The 23,599-nt window shown below is 37.8% G+C and overlaps 1 protein-coding gene across 1 annotated transcript in view; it reads left to right on the top strand.

The window, feature by feature from the left end:
- LOC131842266 (uncharacterized) overlaps nucleotides 1–21,185 on the top strand; it is a 39,058-nt gene extending 17,873 nt beyond the window's left edge. The window contains exons 4-13 of the mRNA XM_059190802.1: nucleotides 7,023–7,113; nucleotides 8,850–9,008; nucleotides 11,649–11,779; nucleotides 13,388–13,485; nucleotides 14,666–14,818; nucleotides 15,999–16,092; nucleotides 16,970–17,058; nucleotides 17,796–17,935; nucleotides 19,374–19,452; nucleotides 21,071–21,185. Of these exons, the coding sequence (XP_059046785.1) occupies nucleotides 7,023–7,113; nucleotides 8,850–9,008; nucleotides 11,649–11,779; nucleotides 13,388–13,485; nucleotides 14,666–14,818; nucleotides 15,999–16,092; nucleotides 16,970–17,058; nucleotides 17,796–17,935; nucleotides 19,374–19,452; nucleotides 21,071–21,152 (1,116 nt within the window). The 3' untranslated portion in view covers nucleotides 21,153–21,185. The remainder of the gene's footprint in view (nucleotides 1–7,022; nucleotides 7,114–8,849; nucleotides 9,009–11,648; nucleotides 11,780–13,387; nucleotides 13,486–14,665; nucleotides 14,819–15,998; nucleotides 16,093–16,969; nucleotides 17,059–17,795; nucleotides 17,936–19,373; nucleotides 19,453–21,070) is intronic.
- The last annotated feature ends 2,414 nt before the right edge of the window (nucleotides 21,186–23,599 follow it).

The raw sequence follows: 23,599 nt of genomic DNA on the forward strand, positions 1-23,599 counted from the left end.
TTTAAAAAAATTTGCGGACTTTATTCTATTGCTTATCAAATATACTACTTACTAGTCTAGCCTCATTGCTTTTTGAAAGATTATATCTATTACGATCTTTCATATTTTAATAAAACTTGTACTAGTCTAGAATACATCAACAGAGTTAGTTATTGCATTTTTGTGAAAAAAAAAACAGTGTAGAACAGAAAAATCAACTCTTTATTTATAAAACTTTTTTTTTATATTCGAGAATCCAAATTCGTCGCGATAAGAAAAAACAAAAACGAATACTTTAACGGTCATAGTAATACGGCAAATTGTCATTTTCGAGGACCTCAACTCCAATACACTTCATCCCTAGTCTATCTACAAACTTCATCCCGTTACATCCCTAATCGGGACTTTAAACAACCCCGAGTCGTTGGCGGCGGGCGTACCGTATTTATATGCTGACATACTACGAAGTGCTGGTGATATTGGCATGCGTGACGACCAGCGTGCTCGCGGCGCTGCGGCATGAGGTGTGGGTGCCGGCGGTGCTTCGAGCCGCGGCCCCGCGCCCCCGCGCCGGCCCCGGCCCGGCCCTCGCCGGCCCCGGCCCAGGCCCAGGCCCCGGCCCTTCCCTCGCAGCCGCGCCTGCTGGGCCGGACCTATGGCGTGAATACCTATCAGGTTAATATCGACTAATCAATTGCTAAACCTAAAAATATATTGGGTACATTACATATTGTAAAGGCAGGCAGGTTACTGCGACGTTTGTCTCCGTATTACCTTGAAACTAAGGGAAAAATTTACAAGTCCATAATCCGGCCTGTTAATTTTTTTCCCTACCGTTCAGTTCAGTATTATAGATCCAATTGAAAAGAACTGCCAAGAAATTCAATTAAATTACTTTTTTTTTTAAGTCATTTTATTTAGCAATGTACGCAAAATTCTAAAAATTCAATTTGTAGCAGTTATGAAGGTACAGAATAACATAAAATTGTTATAAAGTGTGTATGTTGATAATAGTCCGCGCGCACACCCCACGACAATCTGTCGCCGGCCAGTCGGTCGGCAAGCGTTTGTCGCGTCGCGTCGTCGTCGCCGGTCGCGAGCACAGTCGCTTCGCAGTCGAACTGGCAGCGGTGACGCTCTCCCGGATGGTACGGGCAAAGGATGTGTTTGGATGTTACACGACATTAAACTTCATACCTCTGAGCGTTCTTATACTAACTTGTACTAAACATTTAAAGCCTAAGAATTCATAAATGGATGATAGATTTATGATTTTTTCATTTATTTGATACGCAGTATGTCATTACATATGGTATACTGCGTAACAAATAAATTAATGAAGGAAACGTGCAGTCTTTCCTATTTAGGCTGTAAGGATAGTGTGTATATAAATAAATAAATTTATTGTACATTACCGGAAAGTAAAAGCGTTCGTTAAAATGGCTACACATCTGTAAATTCCTGTGTGATTGCTGAGTTAAACATGGACACCGCACTTGGACTGACGTTAATGCAAGCACTAGGCAACAGTTTTAATAATCACGAGCCATGTGGTCAGGTTGCCTAGATCCGTTCCTGGGTCAGCGGTCACATTATAATTATTATAATTTATAATCATAGAGCTTTTCTCATTCGCCATTCGTAAATCACTTCTAGAATTACGTAAATTATTATGATATATATACTTTGCGTTTGGCAGTTTTAATAATTACAGGCCCTAGACATGTGCTTTGTCTAGGTCTCAATCTGCTCCTGGGTCAGCGGTCATACTTCCTATGACATGAGCCGCGTGCTCGTTTGACTCCTATGCTATTAAAATTGCGTTTAATAAATCATAGTTTCATTTAATTTAATAACAATCAGTGATCTTAATAAAGACATTATACATTGATACATATAATCACAAAAAAACAATCATTGTAATCCAACGCGGCACATCGAGGCAGCGTACCCAAGATACTGGAGCGTTGCCTCTTTGAATGGCCATACTTAGCCTTTATCATATATATATAAAATTCTCGTGTCACTGTTTTCGTTCCCATACTCCTCCGAAACGGCTTGACCGATTCTCATGAAATTTTGTGAGCGTATTGAGTAGGTCTGAGAATCGGCCAACATCTATTTAGTTAGGGATAGTCAACCCCTAAATTTTTTTTTATTTTTTAGACAATTTTTAGTTCCTATTTTTTTATGATACAAAAATACATACAAACCTAAATTTTCACCCTTCTATCATCAACCCCTATTTTTTTATAGCGTTATTAATTTATATCGCAAAACAACGTTTGCCGGGACAGCTAGTAAATTATAATTATAGAGCTCTTCTCATTAGCCATGCGTAAATGACTTCTAGAACGACGTAAATGATTATATCCAATTTATACTAAACAGATATAAAATAAAGCGACAAATATGATCGTTGTAAACTATACAGTAAAGCAATATCAACCGTCATTCTCCGATCGTCTTTTTTAAATAGCAAATTGTACATATTTATCTTTTTTGTGTTGATAGCTAAATTGGGAGTGTTTTTTCATTTTGTGTCCAATCAAAAGTCGTCCTGTGTATTTAGGTTTAGTTTGTTATTAATTCGTCCAGCATTTTGGACATCTGTGGCAGCGTTTGGTAAGTTTTGGTAGTATGTAAGTATACTACAGAGCGAGTCGACGCGACAAATAGTTGACGATGTGTCGCGTCGTAGTCGCTCGGTGTGCGTAATTGTTTATTTGTATAAACATGGCATGCTCTAACCACTGTCACTTTTTTATTTTGGCATGATATTTCTATTGTGCGAGGAAGACACATTTTGTGACAATGCACATGATATTGTGACGCAGTTGATATTTGTTAGCTGCAACTGTGACGTATACATTGATAAAACATCGTACGGGTTGAACACGAAAGTGTGTGGTAGATATATTTGATTGAATTAGTATTTTCTTACTAATATGATAAACACGAAATTTTGAATATGGATGGATGTTTGTTACTCTTTCACGCCAAAACTAATGAACTGATTTCGATGAAACTTTACAGTAATATAGATTATATATTGTTATATTTCGCCCGATTTACATATCTCTTTAAATTATAGATTGTGTAATTTAAAGAGATATGTAAATCGGGCGAAATATAACGATATATGTCAAATAAAGGTATTTACCTCTCCCGATGTTTCGACTAGGTTGCAATGTAGATAGTTGTGCTGTCATCTATCTACATTGACATCGCTGTTGCTCCAGTCAGCTCGTGACCACGGCTAGTGCAACCTAGTCGAAACTTCGAGAGAGGTAAATACCTCTATTTGCCATAAAGTTATTCGTGTTAAGACTCGGTTAATAATTTAAATAATGTATATTAAACACGAAAGTTTAAAATTAACGATATATGTCAAGTTAGTGTAACAGACAAAGACGCGCGATAGCTAGTTAACTATAATTACGTGCCAATAAATAAGAGATGACTTTGCATAAAGTCGTAGTAGTCTGTCTCATTTATTTCTTAGTTTTGTTTTCTTGGATTAAGGGGGTCTTCCTATGTGACGGCCTGTTTTTTAGGGATATTTTAGGATTTTTTTTCTACGACCAGTAAATATTTAGAGCTTCAAGTTTTTTATCATTTATTAACACATATTTGGGCAGTATAAATATAAAATTTCAGCTAAAAATATTCAGTCAAACTAGAGTTACAGCGCTCTGAACACCCCCGCCTCGAAAAAAAGAGCTCCCACTTCCTCCACGATTCCGGCTTATCGGCTTATCTTAAAAAAAAAAAAAAACGGCGTTTTAATTTGTAGGCTTAAAAGCACGGAATGACCTATAATCAAATGAATATAAAAAAAATTGGATTTTTGATAGACATTTGAAATAAAATTTGCAAATTAGGCGTTTTTTTTTTGTTTTTTGCTATAAAAAAATCGAAGTTTTGAAAATTTTCGATTGATAATAGTTCATTCCATGCGTTTACATATATTGAGTGTGCCCTGTAAATTTCAAGTAATTCGGTCCAGCCGTTTCTGAGATACAATGGAGGAAAGTTTGAAAAACACAGTTTTGAGAAAAACGCGTTTAAAGTTTCAAGTCCGTTAAAAACTATTAAAATATCAACTTACTCTCAATCGGCGATGCCTGGTCCATAGAGTATTCCTTCCTCTTCCTCGTGAAACTCTTTTAAAGCAGATTGTTCAGCTCTTGAGTCAATCCTGGCTTGTTTAACGACATCACTTACGCGCCGCTCAGAGCGTAAGATTCGTTTTTCATCCCGTTTCTCAACATACGCTTGGGCTTCACGACCAACAGGGCATCCCATAATCGACATAACTTTTAAAATACCTTGAAAACCTTCATTAAAGATAATAACTGCTAAGTAGCTAGCAATTTCAACAACTTTGGGACCAGAATGAAGATGTTTAGGAGCGAAAGTCCAAATCAAAGAATTCAAAGATTCGTTATTGTTTTGTGTCTCTGCTCCTAAACAACGAATTAATAATTCGTCTTTCGATAAATCTTCGAAAACCGGTTTGATAGCTTCTTGGACTTGCGGAATTAGAGGTGGTTTATCGTGATGAAATTGGTCCAGTTCATTATTAGCTTCAGCCTTACGCCATTTACACCAACTGTCTTCGCCTTCTGGACAAAATTGATGCTGAGGGTTTTCATCAGAAGAACATTTGTGATAGTACGTTGCCCAAACTTCCTTTCTCATATCTTCAAGCGAATCTGGATGGCGTCGAATTGCTAATCCGTAGAATTTTGTAAAATATTATAACAATAGAAATTTCTGTTTAAGTCTGTAGAAACGTGTCTAAACTTGTATAAACAAATATATTAATAAAAGGGCGGCCAGGTATAAAGCCGACGGTACACAATAGGCCCGGTCTCTAACTGCCAACTCACCGCTCCGAACCGCTCTTTCTTTTACCTGCTGTATCTTTAAAACGACTTCGAATTTTCTAAAATCGCTTTACTACCGTATTCTAGACATGTTAAGGGAGCAATTTATGAAAAAAAAAAAAACGATTTTTTCAACCCATCACATAGGAAGACGCCCTTAAGATGTTTTTGAGATTTTATAGTACAGAGTCAACGCTTTGGATTGAAAACGCTTTAGAAGTATCGCAGATGACATTGATGACATGATGACGTGATGTCTATAGTGCTGTTTATATATATAGGGAAATATTTACTTACCATCAAGTGGGTGTCAGTTTGTTTAACATCATAACAAATACATAAAAGATTCAAATTCAAAATATATTTATTCGGTCTATTACAGACTCTTATGATATGTCAAATCTACCGTCAGTTTGGAATGATTTCGAGATGAGAAGAACTGACAAGGAACTCAGCTCGTATTCTTTTCGTATAAATGTTGTACATATTTACAATAATGCACAGTCATTAATATTCAAAATTGGGAGAATAGAGTGACCTCCAGCGTATGCTGTTGCAAACAAAATCTAATCAGTGTTCGCAACCTGAACTGACCAATCCCCACAAGCAGCACCCGTTCACGAGTATGACGGATATAAAATATATAATAAAAATAATACTAATACAATAGAAAATTCTTTGTTTAAACACTTTTGAGTAGTGTAAAGTAGGTAGTAATTATTTTTTTTATCTATCACTTATTTGGAAAGCTGCCTCGTCACATGAAGAACGAGCAAGAAACTTGCGTGTTGCTCTTTTAAATATTTTTTGTAACTTTTTTACATTTTTAAGTTTAAATGTGTGAATACAAACAACCAATAAATAAAATAAGCACTTTGGAATAGTAGTAAGTACTTAATTTTTTTTATCTACCACCCATTTGGAAACTGTCTCGTCACAAGAAGAACGAGAAAGAAACTTGCATCTTGCTCTTTTGAATAAATGTATCTTTACACTTTTAAGTTAGTGTGTGAATGCGAACTACCAAAACATTGGTAATAGACTCAAAATGTGTGTTCCTCGTATAAATATTTTATAATAGTATTCTTATGATAGTATATGATAATGTTGATGCGAAATATTAGATGGACTAGCTATACTCGCGACTTCGTTCGCGTGGAATTTAACTTTATTTTTCTAAAATATATGTAGCCTAAGTTACTCCTTATTTCATCAGCTACCTGCCAAAAGTCACATCAAAATCGATCCAGCCATTTCAGAGATTACCCGGAACAAACAGACAGACAGATAAAAATTATAAAAAGTGTTATTTTGGTGTCTGTACCGTATTTATATTCATAATAATTAAAAACGTTTGTTTCAATATTACAAAGAGACACTCCATTTTACTTATTATATATGTATAGATAAATTGAAGCTATAGAATTGTGTGAATATTTTTCGTCAACATAATCATTGATGGGTGTGACATATAATTGTTAAAATTTACTGAATACCAGAAAGGACAAGTTTTTTAATTTAACTTGTTACTGAGTTACACAGTTATACTAGTATATACACTTATACTACTTAGAAATAAGAAGTAAGAACTGATGTTATTCTATCTTTTCGACAAGTAAAATCATTGATTTTAAAAGTTATTTTAATAAATTATATATCATATCATATATAATCTTTAAAAGTAGAACGGTTATTATATCTGTTTCTTTATATAGATTGATTGATTCAAGAGGAAGTTTGTGAGTAATGATATATATACACTAGCTACTGACTCCGGCTTCGCACGGGTGTACATGTATTATATATATAAACCTTGCTCTTGAATCACTCAATCTATTGAAAGAAACAGCTTCAAAATCCGTTGCGTAGTTTTAAAGATTTAAGCATACATAGGAACGGACAGACAGCGACAGCGACTTTTTATACTATATAATAATGATATATAATTTTCTTAAAAAAAATTCGGTAAAGATCTAACTGGATTTTAAAGTACAAATAAAATATATATATATATATGTAATACACTAATTATTCCATCTTAAAACACAAGCTATCTGTTATTACAAATGTTAATAATTGTATGTCACACCCCCAACATCCCCTGAACTTGTCGTTTAACCCCCTGATTATACAATAAGTGGGTGTGTGCAGGAATTGGCCGGCGGTAAGAGCGGACCGAGTGGGCTCCGGCGAAGCGCTGATCGCTCAGAATCTATAGAGAAACAGCCCAGCCAGACCAGTGGTGAGTTCATACTTTGTTTTATTTATTTCGTCTTTATTCAGGCAGGTAAAAATAATAAGAATATATAATCACAGCAATGGGCAGGGCACATAGCTCGTAGGACAGATGGCCGTTGGGGCAGTAAAGTCCTCGAGTGGCGACCACGGACCGGAAGACGCAGCGTGGGAAGGCCTCCAGCAAGGTGGACCGACGATCTGGTCAAGATCGCGGGAAGGCATTGGATGCGAGCAGCGCAGGACCGATCGTCGTGGAGATCTTTGGGGGAGGCCTATGTCCAGCAGTGGACGTCTTCCGGGCTGCGATGATGATGATGATGATGATAATCATCGCTTAGGGGTATGGAAAATAGATAGTAGCTGATTCTCAGACCTACTGAATATGCATATAAAATTTCATAAAAATCGGTCAAGCCGTTTGGGAGGAGTATGGTAACTAACATTGTGACACGAGAATTTTGTATTCTTATTCTTCCTTATCCCATTTATTTGTGGTCGTAATATGTTTTTCTCTTCCATTCATCCCAGTTCGCAGTCATCTCGTTATTTACTCCCTTTATCATATCATCTTTCACACAGTGCATCCATCTCTATTTCGGCCTTCCTCTGCCCTTATAACCATCCACATTCATATGTAACACCTTCCTTAAAATATTATCCTCGTTCCTACGCATTACATGTCCATACCATGATAGACGATTACTCTTCAACCTCTCCGACACCGGCGCCACTTTCATACTTCCTAATAAGAATATATATATATGTAATTTATATTATAACTGTTCCCGCTCCTCCATATGCTATAATATTACTGCCATATCTGACCCTTAAACTAAATGGTTGGCAGCAGATATAGATAAAACTAGCCGTACGCGACTACGTCCGTGTGGAATTTAACTTTATTTTTTTTTAAATTAGCCTAAGTTACTAATTACGTCAGCTACCTGCCAAAAAAAAGTCCCGTCAAAATCGGTCCCGCCATTTCAGAGATTAGCCGGAACAAACGGACAAACAAAAATTGTAGAAAATGTTATTTTGGTGTATATTCATATGCATGTAGTAAAAAACTGTTATTTCAATATTACAAACAGACACTCCAATTTTATTTATATGTATAGATTACCGAAGTACAGTAGTGGAATCTACTCCACAGGGAAGGGGCAGGCCTAGACACGATTATATCAAGCAGATTAAGAAAAGAGTTGTTATAGAAACTTGTAAATAAATAAATAAATTTGAAAAATATATAAATAATTACAGTATAACAAGTTAGAGGCATGCGATAATCAACATAGAAATCGCTACGCACTCATTATTAGTGTAATCACTATGTAATTGATATTTATTTATTCAGTAACAATTTATATTGTGTTTGAAATTATACAATTTTTGCTGCTAAGAAATTCATCAACAACAACTTCCTCCTAAAAAGCTTCCAATTATGTATTTTCTTTAAACTATTGGCCAAAGAGTTATAAACCCTCACCATGTTTCACAATATTAAGGGTAGGTTTATAATGTTAGGGTAATCCATTCTGCGAGTACTTTCCCTTATGTCTCGATTCTCCCTGGACTCACTACCAACAATACTTTTTACAAAATCTGTTAATAGCACCAATCAGATAATATTGTCAGTGCTATGGATATAAAGTTTTTCTATAAAAACATTATCGTTAACGAATTCTTCAATTTTATAGTAAGCTTGAGTGGGAAATAAACGACTGTATTTGGTGTTTGCAGGATTGAACGGGCTCCGCAACATCGGGAACACGTGCTTCATGAACAGCGTGCTACAGTGCCTGTCTAACACGCGGCCGCTGCTGGAGTACCTCGCGGACGACAAATATGCCGACGATATCAACACCACGCTCTCGTGCATGAAGGGCGCCCTCATCAAAGGTAATATCATCATCATCATCGCAGCCCGGAAGACGTCCACTGCTGGACATAGACCTCCCCCAAAGATCTCCAGGACGATCGGTCCTGCGCTGCAATAATAATAATAATCTCAGGACAATTCACACAGCGCCATCTAGTCCCAATTTAAGCTAGCTAAAGCTTGTGTTACGGGTACTAGATAACTGATACAAGTACATAGATTTTTTTCGTAAATACATACATATTATACATAGAAAACACCCAGACTGATACAAACGATCATAGTCATGAATACAAATGTTTGTGCCGTGCGAGGAATCGAACCCGCGACCATCGGATAAAGCGGTGTGCTAGACCGCTAGACCACCGAGGTCGTCAAAGGTAGGCATTAATAATAATAATGAGTTCACCTTATAGATATTGCAATACCAAACACAGAAATAGAAATAATCTTTATTCAAATAAACTTAATATAAGCACTTTTGAATAGTCAAAGTTTTTGATTCTACCGCTCATTCGGAATGCAGACTCATCACAAGAAGAATGAGCAAGTAACATGTGTGTTGCTCTTTTAAATAAATATTGATTTAATTATATTTACATTAACAAAGATTAGGCATGCGCTAATCAATATAGAAACCGCTACGCACTTAATCTCTGTTCAATCAGATAACATTGTCTAATGAATTTTAAGTTAGATATTTTCTACAAAATCATTATTATCGTTTATAAATTCTTCAATTTTAAGCTATTTTACAAAGAAAATATTTTATAAGACATTTGAATTCTGGAAAATCAAGTACAGACTCTGGGAGTTTGTTGTAAAACCTTACGCAATTTCCATAAAACGTATTACTAACTTTCGTCAAACGGCACTTCGGTAAAACTAGTTTGTTGATACGTAGCTTTTATTAGTGTAATCACCTACTTTTTTAAAACTGTCAATATATTTCCTGGCATACATGATATTTTCGTAGATGTATTGAGAAGCAACGGTGAGGATATTTGATTCTTTAATACACATAATCATCTATCAACACATACAGAAAGAAATACTAAGTATACTGATCCAGCAATAGAACTAAAAATGCAATGGCAGGTAGAAACAGTAAAATCTCTCCCAATTATTATCTCGTCCACAGGTGTCATTCCAGCATCCCTACACACTAGCCTCAAGATATTACAGCTTCACCCACTTACTTTGATACTTCTCCAAAAAGCTGTAATACTAAAACACATACAGAATAGTCCGCAATTTTTTGTCATAATCATTTCTTTCATAATTGTCATTGTTTCGTTGTTTTCACCTGCAATGACAAGTTTTACACACCATCAAAGGGAGATATTTAAAATACTAGCTTTTGCCCGCGGCTTCGCTCGCGTTAATTTATCCCCTTAGGGGTGGAATTTATCAAAATCCTTTCTTAGGGGATGCCTACGTCATAGTAGCTTTATGCATGCAAAGTCTCAGTCCGATCGGTTTAAAATTGACAAAGTTTCATACAAACTTTCATCCCCTATTTTATCCTTTTGGGGGTAGAATAAATCGAAATCGTTTCTTAGCGGATGCCTATGTCATAACATCTACCTGCATGTCAAATTTCAGCCCGATCCGTCCAGTGGTTTGGGCTGTGCGTTGATAGATCACTACGTCAGTGACCTTTGAATTATGTATATTTAGATATACATAAGCAATAATAATAATAACTGTCCGGAAATTTCTGGGAAATAGATGAAAAGGAGATAATACCAGTCACATAATAAGTCATACAGACACACACACACAATGCATATGAATACACCAAAATAACATTTATTTTTAATTTTTATCTGTCTGTCTGTTTGTTCCGGCTAATCTCTGAAATGGCTGGACCGATTATGACGGAACTTTTATTGGCAGGTAGCTGTTGTAATAAGGAGTAACTTAGGCTACTTTTATTTTAGAAAAATAGAGGAAAGCAAAATTCCACGCGGACGAATTCGCGGGTACAGCTAGTAACTTAATAAGCAAGGATGTTATGGATATGAAATTTCGGATACGAATAGGTTTCCGAAACCTATAGGAATGATTATTATACCGGATACGGATGCGGATATGAAATTATTTCGGATTATCTGTTAGTTTCGGATAATTTCGGTTACGGATATTAATATTTTAAAGAATTTCAAAAGTAAAATACAAATCTAAATATATATAACTCAAAGGTGACTGACATAGTGATCTATCAACGCACAGCCCAAACCACTGGACGGATCGGGCTGAAATTTGGCATGCAGGTGGATGTTATGACGTAGGCATCCGCTAAGAAAGGATTTTGATAAATTCCACCCCTAAGGGGAATAAATTAACGCGAGCGAAGACGCGAGCAAAAGCTAATAGCTAATAAAATGGTTATATAACATATCTCAATTAGATCCCTATCCGATATTATCCGAAACTTTTATTTCGGATTCGGTTACGGTTATATAAAAATATATTCGTATATTTTTTTATATCGGATATCTATATATTTTTTTATGTTTCGGTTACGCAGCTCCCTAACATCCCTGATAATAGAATAGAATAGAATAGAAAATCATTTATTTTTGAATAGTCATAACAATTTGTTTTTTATCTACCACTACACAAGTTAAAGTATAATAACCAATATAATGACGCAGCGTTCGCGAGCGTGATCAAGGAGCTGTGGCGCAGCGGCGAACGAGACTCAGTCGTTAACACCACCACCCTCAAGTCGCAGGTGCAGAGGTTCGCGCCCAGGTTCATGGGGTACAGCCAGCAGGACGCTCAGGTACACTACAACAAAGTTTATTTGTACTGCCTTTAATAATGTTTCTGGAGAGGTAGGTACGTGATAAGCAAACAGCGAGGTTGATTACACACTGATTTAATATTCCTATAAAGAGTGGACGCAGCCATCCCTCAATATCTTAATCTGCCCACATATATAACAAATACAAATAGAGGTTAAGATCAAGTGTTGCCACATTTTAAGATGCCTTTAATAGAAATAATAATAATAATGTCAGGACAATTCACACAGCGCCATCTAGATTATCAAGCGCCAAGTTACGCTAACTAAAGCTTGTGTTATGGGTACTAGACAACTGATACAAATACATACAAAACAATCATATTCATGAATACAAATGTTTGTGCCGTGCGAGGAATCGAACCCGCCACCATCGGTAGTAAGGCGGTGTGCTAAACCGCTAGACCACCGAGGCCGTCAGATAGAAGTGACGGTCAAATGTTGTCACTTTTTAACATGCCTTTAATAGAAATAGAACTTACGGTCCAGTGTTGCCACTTTTTTACTTGCCTTTATAGGAAATAGAACTTACTGTCAAGTGTTGCCACTTTTTAACATGCCCTTAATAGAAATAGAACTTACGGTAAAGTGTTGCCACTTTTTAACATGCCTTTAATAGAAATAGAACTTACGGTCAAGTGTTGCCACTTTTTAACTTGCCTTTATATATACTTACGGTCCAGTGTTGCCACTTTTTAACTTGCCTTTATAAGAAATAGAACTTACGGTTAAGTGTTGCCACTTTTTACTTGCCTTTATAGGAAATAGAACTTACGGTCCAGTGTTGCCACTTTTTAACTTGCCTTTATAAGAAATAGAACACACACACACTTTAACATGCTCTTAATAGAAATAGAACTTAGGGTCAAGTATTTATTTTTAAATTTTTATAGAACTTAATGTCAAGTGTTGTTTTTAACTTGCCTTTATAGGAAATAGAACTTAGGGTCAAGTGTTGCCACTTTTTAACTTGTTTTTTATAAGAAATAGAACTTACGGCCAAGTGTTGCCACTTTTTAACTTGCCTTTATAGGAAATAGAACTTACTGTCAAGTGTTGCCACTTTTTAACATTCCCCTAATAGAAATAGAACTTACGGTAAAGTGTTGCCACTTTTTAACTTGCCTTTATAAGAAATAGAACTTACGGTTAAGTGTTGCCACTTTTTACTTGCCTTTATAGGAAATAGAACTTACGGTCAAGTGTTGCCACTCTTTAACATGCTCTTAATAGAAATAGAACTTAGGGTCAAGTGTTGCCACTTTTTAACTTGTTTTTTATAAGAAATAGAACTTACGGCCAAGTGTTGCCACTTTTTAACTTGCCCTTAATAGAAATAGAACTTACGGTCAAGTGTTGACACTTTTTAACATGCCCTTAATAGAAATAGAACTTACGGTAAAGTGTTGCCATTTTTTAACTTGTCCTTAATAGAAATAGAACTTAGGGTCAAGTGTTGCCACTTTTTAACTTGTTTTTATAAGAAATAGAACTTACGGTCAAGTGCTGCCACATTTTAACATGCATTTAATATTCTGACTTACATATTAGAGCAAACATCCATACGACTTCTTATTTGTGTTGCAGGAGTTCCTCCGCTACCTGCTGGAAGGTCTGCACGAGGATGTGAACCGAGTGACAGTTAAACCGAAGCCTATACTCACAGAAATCGATGACAACCTCAGGTACAAGATATTTCTTAATGTTTTTTTATAGCATACAGAACAAATCGACTTGCGGCTCACATGATGATAAGCACCCTCAATTAATTGAACCCGCGACCTTCGGAAGTAAAGCGGTGTACGAAACTTTTAGACCATGACTACCACCATGTAAAAAATGTATGCTCGTCTGTTTGTTTGAGGCAGCGCCACTACTGATGTATATTGACAGGTGAAGAATAAAACAAATTATTATATGTAGGTGACGTAAACGTTGTGAATGGAATTGAACTGGTGTACTGTGGATTAATGGAATGATGCACCCGTCTGCATAAACGGTTTGCGCTGGGGGAACACCAGTGGAGGATGATAAGATGAACTTGAAGTCAGGTCAGTTAACACATCTTGGGAAATGATAATTTACTATGATGGTTTCCAGGGCTATTGTCAGGTGCCTGTAGCACCTGTAGCACTGCAACCTACATAGATCTATTATGCTCGCCCTTTTTCAGAGTTCTTTACCTTTAACTAGACCCGTCAGGGACAAGACTCGAAGGATATTCTTAAGAGCGATGGTTTTTATCTCCTCGGGAAAGAGTGTAAACTTTCCAAAGGAGATATTTCGTTTATGCATGAGTGGGCTACAACCATATACGATGTGTAGTGGCGTTTCCTCTTCATTTTAGCATAATCTGCAGATTTTTGACGTGCATAGGCCTAGTTTTGCCATATGCTTGTTTAATATTTTGTTTTTACTTAATAGCAGTAGTCTAAAATCTGACATGGTACTCTCCAGGGTTAACCAGACATGGTACTTTGATAACAATGGGGTTATTAGTCCACATTACTAACAATCCGCTTCCCTCCTACTGTGGGGTGTTGCAGTCCAAGTCTGACATTAACAACAGTCAATTTAGTCTCCGTAATTAAAAAAGAGACTTTAGTTAGAATGGCAAATTTGGGTGGGAGCGGAATTGAACCGGTGTACTATGGGGTGTACGCTGGCGGGGCATCAGTGGAGGATGATAAGATGAGCATGCGGTCAGGTCAGTTAGCCCATCGTGACAAATTCACCAGGAATTTAACACGACGGTTTCCAGGGGGAACCGCGTGGAGGTCGACCTGACAAGGTACATTGCTAGCAATGGGGTTATCAATCCATATTACTAACAATACCCTTCCCCCCAACTATGGGGTGTTGCAGTGAGTCTGCGGCGGCTGCGGAGGCGTGGAGCCGGTACGTGCGCATGGAGGAGTCCCGCGTCGGAGACATCTTCGTGGGACAACTCAAGTCCACGCTGCGCTGCACGCACTGCCACCACGACAGCGTCACCTTCGACCCCTTCTGGGACCTCAGGTACTGTATCACGACAGCGTCACCTTGGACCCTTTCTGGGACCTCGGGTACTGTATCACCACAGCGTCACCTTCGACTCCTTTGGACCTGAGATACTGCACCACGACAGCGTCACCTTCGACCCCTGGGACCTCAGGTACTGTATCACCACAGCGTCACCTTCGACCCCTTCTGGGACCTCAGATACTGCACCACGACAGCGTGACCTTCGACCTCTGGGATATCAGGTACTGTATCACCACAGCGTCACCTTCGACCCCTGGGACCTCAGGTACTGTATCACCACAGCGTCACCTTCGACCCCTTCTGGGACCTCAGGTACTGCATCACCACAGCGTCACCTTCGACCCCTGGGACCTCAGGTACTGTATCACCACAGCGTCACCTTCGACCCCTTCGGGGACCTCAGATACTGCACCACGACATCGTGACCTTCGACCTCTGGGACCTCAGGTACTGCACCACGATAGCCTCACCTTGGACCCCTTCTGGGACCTCGGGTACTGTATCACCACAGCGTCACCTTCGACCCCTTCTGGGACCTCAGGTACTGCATCACCACAGCGTCACCTTCAACTCCTGGGACTTCAGATCACTACCTGAACACATTTGCCAGAGTACCTTTCCTGGGTACCTTTTATCGTATTCGGTCGGCCTTAAAACTTCTCTGTATTATAGATGGTGGTAGTTAGTTACCACTACCATCGTCTAATATCTTTTTAGAATATCGTATTTTTCTATAATATTGATCCTAATACACTTAATTCAAAAAATTCAAAAATCGTTAATTCATATCTGACATTTTAGCCGCTTATGAACATCAAATATTTTCTCCACCGTCCAGTTCAGTTTATTGATCCAATTGAGAAGAACTGGCAAGAAACTGAAGTACTTTTTTCTTGTGGTTTAGCACACCACCTTACCTCCGATGGTCGCGGGTTCGATTCCTCGCACGGCACAAACATTTGTATTCATGAGTATAATTGTTTGTATCGGTTTGTGTTTTTTCTATGTATAATATGTTTGTATTTACGAAAAAATTTATCTATGTATTTGTATCAGTTGACTAGTACCCATAACACAAGCTTTAGCTAGCTTAACTTGGGTCTAGATGGCGCTGTGTGAATTGTCCTGAGATTATTATTATATATATTTAAATTGTTTCTGTCCGTGTTCACAGTCTGCCGATCCCGTCGCGGACCGGTAACCTGAAGTTACAACAGTGCCTGCAACATTTCACCAAGGAAGAGGAACTTGACGGCGACGAGAAACCGGTACGTTTTAACAATGTTCAGTTGTAGAATAGAAAAGAAAACTCCTTTATTCAAATAAACTTCAAACACTTTTGAATAGTCATCACATTTATTTTTCAATCTGCTGGTCATTCGGAAAACTCATCATAAGAATGAGCAAGAAACCTGAGTGTTGCTCTTTTAAATAATTTTATTGTTATTTTACATTTTTAAGTTGATGTGTGAATACAAACTACCAACTAGCAAATTCAATTATTGAATTTATTACTCAAATATTAAATATACAACCAACTGGTTAAGGACTAAGAGTAAGCGAGTCTAAGAGTCGTAGTGACAAGAGCAGACCAGTCCCTACAAGCAGCACTCGTTCACGAGTATGACGGATATTGTATTCTATTTACATAAATAATTGCGGCGTACATATGATAACTAACTTTTGCCCGCGGCTTCGCTCGCGTTAATTACCCCCTTAGGGGTGGAATTTATCAAAATCATTTCTTAGGGGATGCCTACGTCATAGTAGCTTTATGCGTGCAAAGTCTCAGCCCGATCGATTTAAAATTGACAAAGTTTCATAAACACTTTCATCCCCTATTTTATCCCCTTGGAGGTAGAATTAATCAAAATCCTTAGTGGATGCCTACGTCATAACATCTACCTGCATGCCAAATTTCAGCCCGATCCGTCCAGTGGTTTGGGCTGTGCGTTGATAGATCACTATGTCAGTCACCTTTGAGTTATATATATTTAGATGTGATGGTAATGTACACTTTACTAAGTTGAGATGATGTGTATGCTCCTTTTCTTGCTTTTAATGTTTAACTTCTTTATACAACTACTGTGTGTGCTAAAGATAGAAATAAATCATTCATTCATTCCTTTATCTATCTGTGTACAGACGTGTTCGAAGTGCGGCGTGCGGCGGAAGTGCCTCAAGTGGTTCACCGTGCAGAAGTTCCCGCAGGTGTTAGTGTTGCATCTCAAAAGGTACAGCATACTACATACTTTATAATAATAATAATAATCTCAGGACAAAACGTACCGGTTTCTCGTCGCCGTCAAGTTCCTCTTCTTTGGTGAAATGTTGCAGGCACTGTTGTAACTTCAGGTTACCGGTCCGCGACGGGATCGGCAGACTGTGAACACGGACAGAAACAATATAAATATATATAATAATAATCTCAGGACAATTCACACAGCGCCATCTAGACCCAAGTTAAGCTAGCTAAAGCTTGTGTTATGGGCACTAGATAACTGATACCTATACATAGATATTTTTTTGTAAATACATACATATTATACATAGAAAACACCCAGACCGATACAAACAATACTCATGAATATAAATGTTTGTGCCGTGCGAGGAATCGAACCCGCGACCATCGGTCATAAAGCGGTGTGCTAGACCGCTAGACCACCGAGGTCGTCACATACTTTATTACAGGGGTTGCTTGATTAGACCCAAGATCTCTTGTTTACCAGGGATGTTATGGATATGAAATTCCAGATACGGATAGGTTTCGGATATAGAAATGATTATTAATTATCCGTTAGTTGTGGATAATTTGACATTATTTTTTTAAGAAATTTAAAAAGTAATACATTACATTACGTTATACAAGTTTCTCAACGGTACAAAAGTTGGTGTGGTGTGTTAAACCTTTATACCATCGAGGCTGTTTTTACGCACATAATATGGAACTAACTGTACATGTCGTTTGCAGATTCTCGCCGCAGGAGCGTTTCCGCGGGAAGTTGAACGTGGTAGTGGAGTTCCCGCTATCGGCGTTAGACGTGTCGCCGTACGCAGCCGCGCCCGGGACACGCTGCCTCTACAACCTGTACGCCGTCAGCAACCACTCGGGTACGTAGTGCGCAGTACGTAGTACGTAGTACGGCCGGAACACGCTGCCTCTACAACCTGTACGCCGTCAGCAACCACTCGGGTACGTAGTGCGCAGTACGTAGTACGTAGTACGTCCGGAACACGCTGCCTCTACAACCTGTACGCCGTCAGCAACCACTCGGGTACGTAGTGCGCAGTACGTAGTACGTAGTACGTCCGGAACACGCTGCCTCTACAACTTCAACTAGCAACTTTAAACGTCAAGACCTGGCAAGAAGTACAGTTACTTAAATAAAATAATATTGCGACTATAAATTGAGATGTAAGCTATCCTATCTTTCAAGTTGGATCAAATTGCACACAATGTGCAAATCAAATTTGCAATCGGTTCAGTAGTTTAGGAGTCCATCGCGGATATACAACGTTATAGTTATTTTTAAACTTTCGTGTTTAACATACATTATTTAAATTATTAACCGGGTCTTAACACGAATAATTTTATGGCAAAGAGCACATCGCAGCGGTTAAAAATCGACAACCACACAAATCTGCGATTGCCGATCATCTACTGTACAAATCACTGGATTAAACCGTACGCGCCTAAGGTCCTCTCTACTGATCGCCACTATTATCCACGAATGGTCCGGGAGGCGATTGAAATTAAAAAACTGTTGAGAAACTCTTTTGATATATTTAAAGTTTTCTTATATTCTATAATCAAATCTATTAAAACAAAATTATATTATGTCACTTCACTGTCTACCATCTTACCATTAAATACATTTTTCCAGTCATAAATAGTTTTACTACATATTTCTACAACAAAAACATCCGAATTTCAACAGAGAGGATGGCTTAAAATTATCATCTGCGTGGAATCCAGTCATAAATAAGTTCAAGCAAAGTTCAGTAGCATCAACAGTCGATAAGTGTACGGATACCGTGAGTGTGTCGCGAACTTACGTTGAACAATCTAGTGACGGTAGATGAAAAAACTGCTGTCACCTATCTACATTGACATCGCTGTTGCTCCAGTCAGCTCGTGACCACGGCTAGTGCAACCTAGTCGAAACGTCGAGAGATGTAAATACCTTTATTTCAGATTATTTTGAAGAGTTATCCACTATTGTACATGTTAGCCGTTTGGAATATAATGCTAGAAGATTAGCTGAGAAGTTAAAAGAAATGATACCATCAAATGGTGCAGGTCGCCATCCAAGCTGTAGTAATGATATAAATAGAATTTGCTAAAACAACAAGCAGAAGGAAAGAAAAAAATGCGAAGTGTTGCTAACATTAATATTGAAATACTTTTATATATATATAAAGATATATATATAGATTTATTTGCCATAAAATTATTCGTGTTAAGACCCGGTTAATAATTTAAATAGTGACACGTGATTGTTATATATATATAAAGATATATATAGTAGTTGTTTGTTTGTATTTGCAGGTACTACATACTCTGGGCACTACACAGCGTACTGCAAGCATCCGTACACCAACGAATGGCATGAGTACAATGACTCGAGGTTAGTTTTCAACATTTTATTGTTGTAATGTTCTTCGGAAAGTAATTTCGTTTTTTCTGACAGAGCATTTAATTGTATTTTTGCACTCAAATTCACACTTAAGCCGTATCATTTTTATATGCATTGAGAACTCATATAGCAAGGCTTGTGTGTGAAAAATTTCAATTAATTCTACACAGTAGTTTTTTATTGGTATTTAGAGGAAGTATGAATGTGGCACCGGTGTCAGAGAGGTTGAAGGGTAATCGTCTATCATGGTATGGACATGTAATGCGTAGGAACGAGGATAATATTTTCGAAAGATCAAATGAATGTGGATGGTTATAAGGGCAGAAAGGGCAAAAAAAGATGGATGGACTGTGTGAAAGATGATATGGTAAGAAAGGAAGTAAATAACGCGATGACTGCGATGATGTGGAAGCGAAAAACAGGTGATGTAGATAACAGTAGTTTTTTATTGGTGGTATTTTATGGAGAGCGATAAGCAGCATTTTCGACATATCTTACTGTTTTACTACAGAAAGGTCAAAAATGCTGTTGAAGTCGAAAATTGACCGATGTGTGGAGAAGGTATGTTAACAGTACGATAAACTGGTTCGCTAATTTCGATCCGGAAATTTTGATGTCGAAAATGCATCATCCTCGGGAACGCCGGTTGAAGCTGATAAAGGCATTGGTTGATGCGACCCGGCGAAGTTGAGTGCAAAATACAATGAAATCCTCAGTCAGGAAGAAACGAAATTACTTTCTGAACAACGTAACAAATTATTTACGCTAATTATTCTACAAATAAGACATGCTTTTTTTATATACTACGAAATTGGCAAACAAACATACTGCCCATGTGATGGTAAATGGTTACCGTAGCCTATGGATGCCTGGGACACTATGGGTGTCACATGCGCGTTACCGACCCTTAAGAAACGTTAATACATCCTTCTTGAAAAACCTCATGAAAAAGATACACACAAATACATTTTATTCAAATAAACACGCCTAAATCTAAATGTATATAACTCAAAGGTGACTGACATAATGATCTATCAACGCACAGCCCAAACCACTGGACGGATCGGGCTGAAATTTGGCATGCAGGTAGATGTTATGACGTAGGCATCCGCTAAGAAAGGATTTTGATTAATTCTACCCCCAAGGGGATAAAATAGGGGATGAAAGTTTATATGAAATTTCGTCAATTTTAAACCGATCGGGCTGAGACTTTGCACGCATAAAGCTACTATGACGTAGTCATCCCCTAAGAAAGGATTTTGATAAATTCCACCCATAAAGGGATGAATTAACGCGAGCGAAGCCGCAAGCAAAAGCTAGTCTTAATATATAGTAACTAGCTGACACCGCAAACGTAATATTTTAAGGAAGGTGTTACATATGAATGTCGATGGTTATAAGGACTGAGGAAGGCCTTAAAAAGAGATGGATGGAAGAGATGTGTGAAAGATGATATGATAAGAAAGGAAGTAAATGACTGCGAATAGAGATGAATGGAAGAGAAAAACATGTTACGACGACCACAAATTAATGGGATAAGGAAGAAGCAGATGATGTAAAATAAAAAAAACGTTTACCACTATAGTAATATATGAAAAATCTGTTTCAGAGTGACCCCGATAAGTCCTCGCAACGTGGTCTCTTCAGAGGCCTACGTGCTGTTCTACGAGCTCGCGCGCCCCAACTCGTAGCGCCCCTCCAGGTACCATCCACCACTCACAACTTACCACTCATCGCCCACCACTCATCACCCACCACTCATCACCCACCACTCATCACCCACCTCACTACTACAATGTACATAAGAATTAATCTTCAGTGAAAGAAACTTGTATTTAACTTTGTTTAATATACATTATTTATATTAATCTATACATATAAATAAAATTGGAGTGTCTGTTTGTAATATTGGAATAACCGATTTTTACTACATACATATGAATATAAATACGGTGCATACACTAAAATAAAAAATAAAAAATTTTTATCTGTCTGTCAATTTGTTCCGGCTAATCTTTGAAATAGCTATTTTGACGTGACTTTTTTGACAGACAAAAATTGTAAAAAATGTTATTTTGGTATATGTACCGTATTTATATTCCTGTGCATGTAATAAAAAAACGGTTATTTCAATATTACAAACAGACATTCCAATTTTTTTATGTGTCGATATAAACATAAACGCTATAGAGACGGTGCGTACCGTTCCATCGCACACTAGACGATTTTCTGTCGGCGACTATTTGTTGCTCGGGACCAAAATTAATTGACTGTTTATATTTTCAGCGTGGGAGCGAGCAACGTACGATAAGAGAAGACGAATAAAGATTAGTTACAAAATTGACAGACCGTGTTAATTGTATTGAGCAACCAGCGCCGATAGAAAATCTTGCAATGTGAGTAAGCTGTGATTGTACCGCGTGTGCGACATATGTATGGTTAGCCTCTCATCTGCGAAGGAGCCAATTGGTCTCGGACACTGTAGCCCCATCTCAGAAGGAGCCAATCGGTCTCTGACACTATAGCTCGAATTGAGACAGAGTCAATTGGTGTCAGATACTATAGCCCCATCTCAGAAGGGTCCAATTGGTATCAGATACTATAGCCCCATCTGAGATGTAGGTAATTATTGGTCTCGGACACTATAGCCCCATCTCAGAAGGAGCCAATTGGTATCAGATACTATACCTCAATCTCAGAAGGAGCCAATTATTGGTCTCGGACACTAGCCCCATCTCAGGAGCCAATTGGTCTCGGTCACTATAGCTCCAATTGAGACGGAGTCAATTGGTGTCAGATACTATAGCCCCATCTCAGGAGGAGCCAGTTGGTCTCAAGCACGATAGCCCCATCTCAGAAGGAGCCAATTGGTCCCGGACACTATAGCCCCATCTGAGAGATCCTGTAATTGATCAGATGGAACTTTATTGTCATTTTGACATTTGGTAGGTTAACAATTATTACTATAGTTTGTTACGTCATAACGTGAATAATTTAAAAACACATTTGCTCATAATCTGGATCTAATGTTGTCGTTTTTTAAAACATAAAATACGTGCACTACGTATTCCGTAATACTCTAAAAACTCCTTATATATATATATAGTATTAAAGTATATAATAGTAAAGATATATTCCATAACTGCATTAATAGCAATTTTTTTTATCAAATCTCAAAGTAAACGCCGCACGACGATAGCCAGTAGGCAGCCCCGATTTAAAAAAGCAAAACCGCGGAAAAGCAACACTGTGTTTCACAGTTTTATAGTTGAGTTCATTTCAAAAGTGTGTTGAAAAACGTCGTACGTTATACGTGTTTAACACACTCGGCTCTATTACGCTCTCGCCTTCGACTAAGGTTGAAATTGCGCAGTGTGTTATAACCATTACAACGCACTTATATCTTAATATGCTATAATGGTAAAATGCTATAATGGGAGTTTTCAAGAAGGGTATATTAAGGTTTCTTAAGGGTCGGCAACGCGCATGTGACACCCCTGGTGTTTCAGGCGTCCATAGGCTACGGTAGCCGTTTACCATCAGATGGGCCGTATGCTTGTTTGCCACCTAAGTGGTATAAAAAAAAAAAAGTATTTACGTCGCTCGACAAATTATTCATCAGTTAAGACGCAACAAATTGTTTTAATAATGTATGTACGCGAAAGTTTAAGAGTATTCGTATTAATACAGTTCAAAATGCTTAATATTTGTCTTCAAAGATCTTATAATTCGACCAGATTGTGCACTCATATAGAACAGAAGAGTTAAACGAAAGAACGCTATGTGAACGATTATTTTCGTTTTGTTAATTCAAATCAAGATGTGATTTTAGAAGGAAATTTAATATATTTTTTCATTTTGAAATCTTGCATTCTGCTCATCAAGCTTTTTATAGATTTGTTGTGGGACTGTGACGTGAGAGAACTGTACCTCTAGTGACGTAATTGTCTCATTTTACTTTATTCGACGACCTCGGTGGTCTAGTAGTCTAGCACACCGCTTTACGTCCGATGATCGCGGTTTCGATTCCTCGCACGGCACAAACATTTGTATTCATGAGTATGATTGTTTGTATCGGTCTGGGTGTTTATTTATTATCTGGGTATTTCTATATTATTTATATTACATTATGGTATAT

This window comes from Achroia grisella, unplaced genomic scaffold (assembly GCF_030625045.1).
Source record: "Achroia grisella isolate CSIRO2021 unplaced genomic scaffold, CSIRO_AGI_Agris_v1 utg2156, whole genome shotgun sequence".
NCBI lineage: Eukaryota > Metazoa > Arthropoda > Insecta > Lepidoptera > Pyralidae > Achroia > Achroia grisella.